Here is a 13,091-nt window from a genome sequence, read left to right on the forward strand (position 1 = left end):
TCATATTTCAAGACATATGTCAAGCATCCTTCCCTTACTCTGTCCTGTATGAGGTAGTTCTCTGTATTACCATATCTTTGGGGTTATTAGAACAATCATCAGATTGCAATATCAATATGTATTTTTTATTTTTTAAAATAAGTTATTTTTTCATTTGTCATTCTTCAATCTACAAACTTAAGGTCCAAGACTATATATGTTGTTCTTCTAAATATACCTAGCATGGTTTTAACATATGCTAGTTTCTTTTTTTTTTTTTTAGATTTTATTTATTTATTTGACAGAGATCACAAGTAGGCAGAGAGGCAGGCAGAGAGAGAGAGAGAGAGAGAGAGAGAGAGAAGCAGGCTCTCTGCTGAGCAGAGAGCCTGATGTGGGGCTCGATCCCAGGACCCTGAGATCATGACCTGAGCTGAAGGCAGAGGCTTTAACCCACTGAGCCACCCAGGCGCCCCCATATGCTAGTTTCTTAAGCAATGTATGTTTAATTAAGAAAATCCTTAAACATTTCCTTGGTTGTCTTTTTGGATATTTCTTTAATTATGTCCATTAAACCATTTTCATCTTCATAGAGAAAACACTGTAGAGCTTATTCTAAAAATTATTAGATATTTTCTAGTGGGGTCCCCCAAGGGTTCAAGAACCCTTAATTTGATAACTGTTTTTGGTAGGAAGAGAATAATAAGCTAACACATCAAGTAGTATTAACTAATTAAAAAAGGAAACAAAAATATACCTTTCTTGGTAAGAAAAATAAGGGCAATAAAGCTGCTATATTTAAATTATACTTTTATGTTGCTAGGAATTAAACTCTTATTTAGTTATCAATTTAAAAAATAATACATTTAATATACTGATTTATAATCAGATTATAATAGAAAAAGCCACTATTTGGAACTAGAAAGAACTCACTATGTTGAGTCTTTGTTCCAACAGTTAGTTGTGTAGGAAGAGGATTCTCTAAGTCTCAGGTTCCTTATCTGTACAAAGGAACTAAAAATGAATGACATTATGTATATAAAGGGTTTAGTGCAGTCATGACTACAAAGCCCATAAAAGGTAACTGTCATCACCATCATCATCACCTTTTTTTTTTTTTTTTTTTTAAAGATTTTCTTTATATATTTGTTGGGAGGAGAGAGAGAGCACAAGCAGGGAGAGCAGCAGGCAGAGGAAGAAGCAAGTCCTCGGTGGAGCAAAGAGCCAGATGCGGGACTCGATCCCAGGGTCCTGGCATCATGACCGGAGTCGAAGGCAGATGCTTAACTGACTGAGCCACCCAGGTGCCCCCCATCATCACCTTTTAACCAAAGGTTACTTTGGTCATATTAGATGGGCACATTTACAAAACTTTGCAAAAGTAATTTGCTATGCATATGAGCAGTAGATACTATCACTTAAATGGGTAGGCTTGCCATTTATTATTCACCTTGCCAAGCATAAAACATTATCTTTAAACCAGTTTCTGAGATTTCCTCTTCCTCAGCAGCTGGAAAACCGCCAGTAGTAATGCCCTCAATGAACATTTTATCACTGTGGGCATCCATTAAGGATTGATAAATAGGCAAGTGTCCCTAGGAGTAAATACCTCCTTGTTTTGGTTTTTGTTTTTTTGTTTTTCTTTACCCCCATCTAGGGAGAATGTCAGTAAATGCAGAAGGAAAGCCTCTCTCTTGTGTACCTAACGGTGGAAGTGGCTTGAAAGACTGCTTTTTGGCCACAGAGTAGACAAGCTCAGAGGTTCCCCTTCGCTTCATAATCCTTCTGCCAGCTTGGCTACAGCACACCGCACCTTGTGTTGAATGCACTAGATTTCCTACCCGCCCCCCCTACCCCTCCTCGGGATTAAGTACATCAGAAACAGAATCCCGGGTGGTTCCGGCAGTGGGACCGAAAAATCTGTGCAGATAAGAGAGGCTTCAGGTGCAGCCTCAAGACGCCCACTTGAGGCCAGAACCAACAACGACCAAGTGTTTGTCCGTGTGCTCCGCGGGCTCGGCCAAATGCTATCAGTACTGGATACCGGGCGTGGGCTCAAATATTTGTTGGATATATGTCTACGGCTGCACAACCTGTTTTGAGTCAACCGCATCCCAACCTACACTATAATCCAGTTATGTGTGAGCTGAACCTGCGTGCCATTTCGCAAATACAAAATCTATCTTGTTCATGCGTCTGCGGGAATAAAAACAATTTAAAAAGGAAGCCTGGCGTTTTTTTTTTTTTTTCTTCCCCTTGTCAAGAACGTTCCTCTGACTTTATAATTTGGACTAACAGCAAAAGCGTCAAACAGAGCAGAGCGAGAGACTTTTCAAAGTCTCTTCCCAACGTTATTTTGAGGCGAGCGGCTCAGGTCCCACTTTTACGCACTTGGGTTCAAGCCTGGGCATCAGGTTCTGCTCTGAACGACGTTTTGTCCCCTCTCCTCACCTGCGCGGGGCGGAGGGTGGGGGAAGCAGTCCGGCCCCCGTCCACCCGTCCCTCGGGAATCTGGTGGAAGAAAAAGGACGTGGGGTGGGGGTCAAGGCAGTGCAAGCAACCCCGGGTGTGCGCACTCGGAGCCCGCACATGCAGCCTCTCCCCGCCTGTGCACACTGCCCGCCCGGGTACCCGGCACCTGGGCCCAGGCAGCAGCCGCGGCGCGCGCACGCGCACTCCACGACCCCGCGCCCGCTCAACATTTTACTCCACGTGTTGCTTGTTGTGGGAGCCACAGGTTCCCCACCTGCGCCCGGGCCCTCGAGCAGCCCCGCCTCAGCCCACCAGCGCGGCAGGATCACGGGGTTGGCCGGCCCCGGCGGGCAGAGAAATTCACGAGGCGCTCACGTTCACCTCCAACGCTAACTCCGCCTATTTAATCCCGGCGGCTCCCCCTTTTCTCCTCCGGCTCCTGCCCGCCCCTTTCGCCCTGGTGGAAGAAAACATTCCGTCTCCAACTCGACGTGTCCGGAAAGCTCCGGCCAGTTTCCCTTTCGCTCTGCGACCGCTGCTGCGAGCCGCGGGGCTCCCTCCGACCGGCAGGCGTAGCTGCCGCGGGTGAGGCGCCTGGGGGCCGCGGGCCGAGCGGCGGGGCGCCCCGAGCACCATGCTGGACCCGTCTTCCAGCGAAGAGGAGTCGGACGAAGGGTTGGAAGAGGAGAGCCGCGATGTGTTAGTGGCGGCCGGCGGCTCGCAGCGAGCACCGCCGGCCCCGGCTCGCGAAGGGCGGCGGGACGCGCCGGGGCGCGCGGGCGGCGGCAGCGCGGCCAGACCGGTGAGCCCCAGCCCCTCGGTGCTCAGCGAGGGGCGAGATGAGCCCGAAAGGCAGCTGGACGAGGAGCAGGAGCGGCGGATCCGCTTGCAGCTCTACGTCTTCGTGGTGAGGTGCATCGCGTACCCCTTCAACGCTAAGCAGCCCACCGACATGGCCCGGAGGCAGCAGAAGGTGAGTTGCACGCAGGACCAGCTGCCTCCGGCCGCCGCTTCTTCCTCTCCGGAGTTTTCTCCCGGGAGAGCTCCGGGTCTCTTGCCCTCTGCCCTTGTTCAACGCGGGTACTAGTTTTGTTGGTCTTTGAGCTTAAAGGGGATTTTCGGGGGCGGGGGGAGACCGTGCTTTAGCCGGCTGGGTTTCGGGTTGTAGAGGACGCGTCCTCCCCCAGCCCCCTTTTCCTGTCGGGAGAAGCTGTCAGCTTGGCAGGAGTGAGACTCCCCGCTAGCGCCGGCTGTGCGGTGGCTGCATCCGGTGAGGCTCCCCTTCGGCCAGGTTAATATGCAACTCCCATAAACTTTAATATCTAACGGCCATGGTGCATTCCTGTCCACCTGCTTCAGCTGGAGCTGGGCTTCGCTCTGGGTATAAATAATTGTGTAGTTAGGCGAAATAGGTGAAATCTGGACACTTCTGTTGAAGTCTTCACTCGGGCGAAAGGGTAGAAATTTTCCTCGTGAATGATAATAAAAAAGTTAAGCTTCCTATACCGCTGTAAAACTAGGACTTCAAATCCAAACCCTGGAGAAGGTACGCAGTTTTGTAGAGTTGCTGTAGGTGAGTAGTTCCTGGTCTGAGTCGGCCTAATGAAACGCACTATTGATGAAAAACAAAGGATTGGCACATTGCCCCTTAGTAAGGAATGCGGGTTTTTTTTTTTCTTAATCCCAAAGTGGTAAGGAATTTCAGGTGTAATGTCTGCCAACTTTAGTTTTAAAACCAGTTTCCAGGGGTCTAATGTACTGTAACAGATGAAAGTCATGACTCAAATTGCCGTAATCGGGTAAATGTTCCAAATAAAACATGTCTAGGAAATCTAATAGAATGCTGAACCTAAATGTTCAGGAAAAATATAACCATCTCCTTAGTTGGACAATGTGTGGGGACCCAGAGAGCTTGTAATTTGCCCAAGGCATATCTAGCTGTATAGGTGTTTTTTAAAGTATTAAATATGTGAGGAAGCTCTTAAAATTTGGAGAGCTTGTGAATTGCCTTTTGAAACCCTGCTATAGTTTTCACTAAACCGTCTTCCCGCCACCCTCATTTATTCAGCCTTTAAAAACACCTAAACTAAGAAGCGGTTTTGAACCTGTCATTCTCGGAGAGTACTTAATGGGATGATTCTCTGCAGCTGTAGTCTAATTACACAGATCCTTACAGAACCTAACCCTGTAGGTAATTCAGTCCCAAGGCTGGAGCTGGAAAAGATGTATCCTGTAGGCAGACTCCTCATTTTGCAGGAGAGCAGTATATCCAAGCACCATTTCCTAATTTCAGACCAATTGAGGGTCAGGTCAGCTGTGGGTACCCCATGGAGTTCTTGTGCACCTTCCATCCCACTCCTAGCTAAGTACTTCCTCACTGCTGCTTCTGTTGCTGTCACCTGTTGTTTCTCCACTCCGTAGGTCAAGCATCTTTCAACTTCAGTAGTCCTTAACTAAGTGTAAGTATTGACCTATGTTCTCTGTGGTCCTATAGCATGCTTCTGAACGTCATCCAGTCATCACGTTGATCATTCATGCAGAATTTAAGCTTATTTTTGGTGTATTAAAGTGTCTATGGTTAGACTAAGGGTATTCCTGTTCAGAATCTTCTGTAAAAAGTCACTGGTAGCTGATGGATACTGTGTATACTTGTCGCATTTTGTTACTGAAACTTGTTCATAGCTGCGGATTTGATTCCTATTTAAAAAGTTCCTGCAGACCTTGAACTTTGAAACATTCACAATATGAAGGAAACGGTTATACCCTTATCCAGGTGTTACCAAATCCAAACAACAAAATCCTGCGTCTGATCTCTAAAAATGTTTGGTATGTTTGAGGACTTGAATTCTGTAAATGTGGAGAGCATTGCATGCATTCAGATTAGCCTGAGTTTTTATTAACAGTCTAAGTATTACCAGTCTGAGTTTTTATATAACAGTCTAAGTATGTATTTCCCATATTTAAAAGGCTCCATATTTTTTTTTTTTTTTCCTCCTAACATGCTGCTTACTAAAGAGAGCTGGAGCATTTCTTGGCAGTAGTTTTCCTCCTAGGACAGTGAAGTGGGAATTTGAATTTGATGTACAAGTCAATTAATGCCAAAAACTTCAAGTCTTGAATTACACAGTTGGGTTGTATAAAAATAACAGCATAATTGCAAAATCACTAATCCATCGTATATTTTTATTCTCTATCTTCAAGTAGTAGGATATCTAGTAAAAGGATTTAAAGACTCAAATGTTACTGAAATGCATATTGCTGCTTACTTTGAGAATTTTAGAAACTTTCAGATTAAGATCTGCAAGTATCTATAAATGACGGAAGAGCCATACCTTGACTGTCCTCGCTCTGTTAAGGGCAGGTGAGTTTCAGTGAACTGCAGCTGATCTGCAGAGAGAGTGCGTGTGTGTGTGTTTCCCCCTTTCTTGGCTCTAAGGCCCACAAATTGAATTAGGGGTTTTATTCATGAGTTATTTGAGAAAGCTTAGTAGCATTAAACTCAGTTGACTACAACATGCCTTTCTTTGCTTTTGCCCTGAAAACTTCAACTCGGAGGAATGAGTGGCAGGCATATGCCACTTAGGCCCTGACTACAGATGACTGGACCCAGATACTGACAAAGCTTTGTACCCGGTGGTCCTATCACCTGAACGAACATATCCAGGGGTTCACATGTGATACAAATATGATGCAATCACTGAGGAAAGGACTTCAGCTGTGAAGTGCCTAAGCCTGATGCTTTTTTGCCTTGATTACTTCTGCACCATCAGAATACTACAGCCTGTATGTAGGACTCTAGATCTTTGTTTAAAAGATCTAGACTTTGCATGACTTTGCATTACTCTAGGTCTTTGGTTATAGGTGGGATCAGTGTTCGAGCTACAAAACAATAACATAGATAATCAGATCTGTTTCATTATAAGGCAAATTAAAAGGCAATTTCTCAGGCCTTTGGAAAACCTGGGGACTGCACAGGAGGAAAACTGGTGGTGTCCATGGTGATTAGAAGGTAGGAAGAGTCCAAACATAATGGCCACCATAACAGAGGTTAAGTACTTTCACTCATACAGATACGGACTTAGACTACAGGCCGTCATTGAGAGCTACATTCTAGATGTATAGGACTTAATGTATTAATGTACTAATAGTTTAGCTGGGTGGTTACATGGTTTTTGTTTTTATTGAAGTTACTAAAGTCAGCTGTTGAAGGAGCCAGCGATTTAGAAATGAACAGGAATTGGGTTGCGGGGGTCGCTGGGTTAAGTGACTGCCTTTGGCTCAGGTCATGATCCCAGGGTCCTGGGATTGAGCTCCACATTTGGCTTCCGGCTCAGTGGGGAACCTGCTTCTCCCTCTTCCTCTCCCTGCTACTCTCCCTGCTTGTGCTCTGTCAAATAAAAATTCTTTGTGGGGGGGATCCCCCACGGTGGGGCGCCTCTGTGGCTCAGTGGGTTAAGCCTCCGTCTTTGGTTCTGATCGTGATCTCAGGGTCCTGGGATAGAGCTCCATGTCAGGCTCTCTGCTCAGCAGGGAGCCTGCTTCCTCCCCCCTCTGCCTACTACTCTGCCCACTTGTGATCTGTCAGATAAAATCTTTTAAAAAAAAAAAAAAAAAAAAAAACAAAAACAAAAAAACGGCGCCTGGATGGCTCAATGGGTTAAGCCTCTGCCTTCAGCTCAGGTCATGATCCCAGGGTCTTGGGATCCAGCCCCGAATTGGGCTCCCTGCTCAGCGGGGAGCCTGCTTCTCCCTCTCTCACTCCCCCTGCTTGTGTTTCCCCTCTTACTGTGACTGTCAAATCTTTAAAAAAAAAAAAAAGTATGTAATAATTTTGTATGAATCATATACTTAAGTTCTTTGCATTTTGTGTGCATGGCCATGTAATCACACTGAATTGTGACTTATTAAGCCTTCACATGGAATAATCATTCCCACCACTTTGCATAATTTACCTCTAATTCTAAGTTTGAGAAGTGTATACAAATACTGTGAAATCACGGATGTGGGGAAGTAAGCCATTAGGTAAAACTGATCAGGAAGAGTGCATTGTAGGGAAATAGTATTAGGTGAAAAAAGGGGCTTTCCTAGAACTGCCATCTGAATGTTCTGTTACAATGAAACAGCCATTTTAATCTCTGGATAATAGTCCCTTAGGTTTTTAACATTCTGACTGCTTAAATCACCCCCCCCCCCCCCCCCCCCCCCCCCCCAAGTCCAGGGAAAGAACCAGTTTTCTAGGGAAAAAACCCTACAGGTTTACAAAGGTTGAGAATTCCTTACCTTCCACTAAGAGCCCTTGTCTTAGTGTTGTGTTGCCCCTCTTTGGTGCCAGAGCTACATCTGTGGCCTGGATGCATTCTTAGAGTGTAGCTTATAAAAACGTCGTCTGGATACATGGACGTGTCAGATTTACTCGATGTTTCAAAGAATTAGGTATAGTTTGGGGAAGGGGAACAAAAGCAAAGTCGTCTCATCTTTGGAAACTAATGTTCTTAAACTTTTTTTTTTGCCTTATTTTAGAAAGCAAATGTGCATGGTGGGGGTAGAGGAGGGAGAATCCCAAACAGAACCCCCCCAACTGTGAAGCCTGATGTGGGGCTCAATCTCATGACTCTGAAACCCCGACCTGAGCTGAAAAGTGTAGACCTTCAACCCACTGAGCCACCCAGGCACTCCCCCAACCCTCCATGTTTTTGTGATCTCCAGGATCCCTCCCCCAACCCCACCCTGCCCATAAAAAAGCCATCAACATGGTTATACCTGTTGGTATAGAACAAAGGATTGCCAAGCAAAGCTTTAATGCCTCTATCAAACCCAAGAGACCAGCAGAGTAGGAGCCCAGTTGTATGCCTTGCTTTGTTTGCAGATTTTCAGCAGATGATGTGAAAGTCTTAAAAAGCCACACTCTTCGGGAGTTAAGATAATTCCTTCCATGTGCTCTCAGCCTTTGGTACATGATTGTACAAATGTAGAAGGGTTGGGTTATGTTGGCTTTTAATCTGAAATACGTTGTCCTCTGTGGAGCGAGGTGGGAACCGCACAGAAGAACCTCAGACTGACTTCATCTCGGCCAGGCGTGTGTTGCTTCAGTTCCTTTAACCCTCCCCGGGGTATCTTGAGATCGTAGCACTTAACTTAACGGAATGAGTTGTGCTAATGAGAAGTCCAATGGATTAAGTGATACTGGCATTTGCTTCTTTCAAAAATGAAATCCGAGGCAATTGTGATATAGTGACTGCTTATAAACCGAAGTAGAATAATGTAATCCTGTTTTCCCTAACTTTTTTCCTTTTAATGGAAACCGTTTCCCTGTACACTCACAAGATAAATAGCATAGTTTGTAAGGTCATTAAAGAACTTTAAACTGAAAGCGAATTGCCAGGTTATGAAATATGGAAATGCTGAATGGAAAATCCCACCAGTTATCATTTGGTAGTGGGGCAGGCCTCTTGAGTGATTGTGCTATTTTATATACATTTCAAGTTGATTTAGCTTTTTGGGAAGAAGTGGTGGGTCATGTAGTCTTGGGTGCTTCCATTCTTAGGCTATATATTCCTAATGACCGAACAGTGGATGTATCATTGGAACAAAGGACATCTTCCCAAAGTTAAGAATGTTTAGGAATCAAATTATGAAACTATTGTCCTAAATTGGTAACACTTCATTTTAGGACTGCTGTTTTGGTCCCTTTGTTTCAAAGTCAGCTAAGGAATTTGATGGGATTTCCTTTCTTTAAAAACAAAACACCCCCCCCCCCCCCCCCACCAAAAACCTGTGATTTCTATCTTTAGCAGTGGGTTAGAATTACCTGGAGAGCTCTTAAGAATCTCCTCATCCAAGTTGCACCTCTGACTAATGAAATCAATCTCTGAGGTTGCAGTTTTATTTTTTAGAAGATTTCCACTGGGGAGAGACACAGAGCTGGAGGAGGAGAGGGAGAAGCAGGCTGCCTGCTAAGCAAGGGGCCCAATATGCAGCTTGATCCCAGGACCCTGGGATCGTGACCTGAGCCGGATGCTGACTGAGCCACCCAGGCTCCCCAATGTGGTAGTTTCAAAGCTTTCTAGGTGATTCTAGTATACAACCAAGGATTGAAAACGGCTACTGCTTGTTAAAACTACAGGGCTTATTTTAATCTAGGCAGGGTGAAAGTATTGGCAGTAATGAGATTACTGCGTAATTAAACCCATATTCCATATTAAGGTAAAGGTAGTAGGAATGCTCTAAGGGTGGAAGCAACATATCCGAATATTCTAGACCCTCTTGAATCAATACAGTGGGAGATCAGTACATATTAGATTTCTAAAAGGTCTTTAATTAGGTAATATACTAGAGGCGATTAAATTGCAATTGTGTAATTCACTGTAGAACCACAGATCTCAGAATTAGCAACAGAAAATGTAGGATGCTTAGGGTAAGCCTGAGTGTTGCCTTCCATCCCGAAATAAACTGGGAGAGTAGAGTGAAATCTGAGTAGGAGTTGACATGAGTAATGTCTAACTGAAGAGTAAATTCACCAAGGTCTTTTCAAGATCATTAGTGGGAGAAATATTTCCCCTGTGTATGCGGTAGTAGTGCGTAAAGGTCTTTCAAAAAGTAAACCTTCTAAGGCATTCCTAAATGTGTTCTGAGTGAAGTGCTTAAATTTCTTGTTTAAACAGTTCTAAGTGTTTTTGATATTTTTCTGTGCAGTCTTTTGGCAAAATCTTAGTGTGGAAAACCTATTTCAAGTTATAGAAGTGTCCGGTCAGTGTTGTATACCTGAAATGAACATTGTGTATCAACTATAATAAAAATTTTAAAAAATAGCATTAATGGGTTAAGTTGGTTTGCGTTTGGGAGTCTATTTGTAGAGCATCATGGATGGTCTTCTCGAAACTTTATATCCTCACCTTGTAAACCTTATGGTTTGAATATTTTCATTTTCTAACCTTCTGGTTAGTGATGAATCTTTATAATGAAAATGTTATTGGGGCAAAGGCTACGAACAATTTAAAGGCTATCTTTCCAGTCTGGTAGCTGAGATGATTGTTAACTTGCTCTTTGCTGATTGTGAGGATGAATGTACGTGTATGGTCTAACATCCTTTTCGCATTTTTGTATTGAGATACTGGTTTTCCTGATGGGAACGCTTTTCCGTATGTTGAGGATAGCGTTCCATTGTGGAAAGGCTTTCTTTAATAGGTCTTTTACTGTTTTTAGATCTAGTTTATTTTTTTTTCCTTAACATTTATTCTCTTCAACAACTTCCCATCTAGAATTGTTTGAAGCAGGGAGTTGACTTATTCCCCCAAATGGCTAAGCAATTCTTGCAGCCTAATTGATTATGCTCTACTTCCATTACCGAGCTGTAAGGAAAGTTCACATTGTTTCCTTCATTAACTCATTGGTCAAATATTTATTGAACCTCTACTTAACACTACCAGATGTTTTGGAAATACAGTAAAGAACAAAACCAGCTGAAATCCCCCTCACAGGCTAGTGTTATAGGCTGTGTATGTTTTTCTTTACATCTTTCTCTAGGTTACTTATTCTAACTGATCTAGCTCTTCCTATTGCTAGTACCATAGAACTTTGATTCAGGATAATTCTATTTTAATAACCTGATGGGATTAATTCCCATTTGTCAAATTCTTTTCATCCTATCCCACCCTCACCCTCCTCCCCCCGTTTTTTTTTTTTTTTAATTTTTTTTTTAAATATTTATTTGAGAGAGACAGAGCATGAGCGAGGAGAAGGTCAGAGGGAGAAGCAGACTCCCCGGGGAGCCCGGAGCCCGGAGCCCAATGTGGGACTCCAGGATCATGACCTGAGCTGAAGGCAGTCGCCCAACCAACTGAGCCATCCAGGCGCCCCTCCTCCCCCCTTTTAAAGTGTAGCAGTAGAGCAGCTTTTTGGAGATCATGTCTTCAGAGGGCTTGGGCTTCATTCTTCAGTAGTATCCATGCATTGTGTGAGGAAGGCATTTCCTTTCTCTGGGTTCTGGTTTTTTCACTTGTAAAATGGAGATAATGGCCCCATAGAATTCGTGTTATAATTAAATTAGAGACCTATATCAAGTGCTTAGTTTAGTGCCGGCTGATGCACATTCTCCAGGCTACATGCTAGCATTTTTTTTTTTAAGTGGGTTGGGGGAAACTATGACACTAAATTCAGTCTTCGAGCAACATAAACATCACCCGGTTAGTAAAGCCTCTTATTTATGTCTTAGTGATGTTTTGTAGGTTTTCTTATATAGACCGAGGTTTATAACCAAGGTTATCTTGAAACATTTTACAATTTTTTATTGTGGCTTATCTTTTTCTATTACTATTATAAACTTTGTTTTAAAATTTTTTTTTAAACTTAATATTCTTTAAAGATTTTATTTGAGAAAGGGAGAGATAATGAGAGATAGCATAAGCAAGGGTTTGGTGGGGCACAGAGAGGGAGAAGCAGACTCCCTTGCTGAGCTCTGGATCCCAGGACCCTGGGATCATGACCTGAGCAGAAGATAGACGGTTAACCGACTGAGCCACCTCGGTGCTCCTAAACTACGTTTTAACTGATCATGTTCCTCTATATTACTGACGGCTTCAGTAATGATTACCTGATCCTTCTAGATGGTCTTTGTGGGTGCTTGAATCCTGATAGTAATGACTTGTCCTATCGAATAGCTCTACCTTTTGTTTGATGTCAGTAGTAAAAATGTTCATAATAGTGTATTTTTTTTTTTTTGCCATACCTTTGTCTTGATCGAGGCTTTACGGAGGAGTGCTTCTGGTATTATACCAAGGAATATACTGTATTTTAAGATGTTCTTTATTCTATTTTTTCATTACATTAAAAGGATAAAGATATCAGGAATTGACTTTGAATGTTATCAAATTACTCTGACTAGTTTTAATATTAAATCATATTTCCATTTCTTGGATAATTGCTCTGATTGTGATTCTTATTTATATTTTATTTTTAAAGATTCTATTTATTTGACAGACACAGCAAGAGAGGAAACACAAGCAGGGGGAGTGGGAGAGGGAGAGGCAGGCTTCCCGCTGAGCAGGGAACCCCATACAGGGCTCCATCCCAGGACCCTGGGATCATGACCTGAGCTGAAGGCAGACACTTAACGACTGAGCCACCCAGGTGCCCCTGATTGTGATTTTTAAAACACTTGATTTCCTGTTCCCTAGACTTCCACTTTTTTTTTTTTTTTTTTTGCCTCTATTCAGAAAGGTATTTCATTTTCTATGCTGGTTGTTGTAACAGGTTTGATTTTTAAGGAATAGTACTGAATATATTAATTTTGCTCAAGAATTTTTTTTTGTATGTAAGGTAGCAGATGCTTGTTGGACAGAAGAAAGAATTCACTCATGAAATTAATAGAATCTATTTTGAATTTTTCCTCTTTATCCTATTAGATATTTTACTTATTCTACCTTCAAATGTGAACATTATGACTTCAGAGAATTGGCCATTGATTTTCAGGTATATTAACGTAGTTGGACCTATCTCTTTTGTTTTCTTTATAGTTTTCAGTCTTCAGATTTTATTCTCTTTAAAAATTGGCTTGAAGGGCATCTGGGTGGCTCAGTCAGTTAAGCATCTGCCTTGGGCTCAGGTCATGATCCCGGAGTCCTGGGATCAAGCCCCGAGTTGCT

At 43.1% G+C, this 13,091-nt stretch overlaps 1 protein-coding gene across 21 annotated transcripts in view; it reads left to right on the forward strand.

Moving 5' to 3' along the window:
- The first annotated feature begins 2,763 nt into the window (after window positions 1-2,763).
- Window positions 2,764-13,091, forward strand: part of CADPS2 (calcium dependent secretion activator 2) — a 530,843-nt gene continuing 520,515 nt past the window's right edge. For 5 of the 21 annotated variants that reach the window (XM_032870293.1, XM_032870313.1, XM_032870306.1 and 2 more), the window contains exon 1: window positions 2,779-3,424. In XM_032870293.1, the coding sequence (XP_032726184.1) occupies window positions 3,086-3,424 (339 nt within the window). In that variant the 5' untranslated portion in view covers window positions 2,779-3,085. Of the gene's footprint in view, window positions 3,425-13,091 lie in introns of all 21 variants that reach the window. The other 16 variants (XM_032870304.1, XM_032870330.1, XM_032870321.1 and 13 more) reach the window with 11 other exon arrangements.

The sequence above is a fragment of the Lontra canadensis genome, unplaced genomic scaffold, assembly GCF_010015895.1.
Source record: "Lontra canadensis isolate GAN:19392208 unplaced genomic scaffold, GSC_riverotter_1.0 scaffold2, whole genome shotgun sequence".
Lineage (NCBI taxonomy): Eukaryota > Metazoa > Chordata > Mammalia > Carnivora > Mustelidae > Lontra > Lontra canadensis.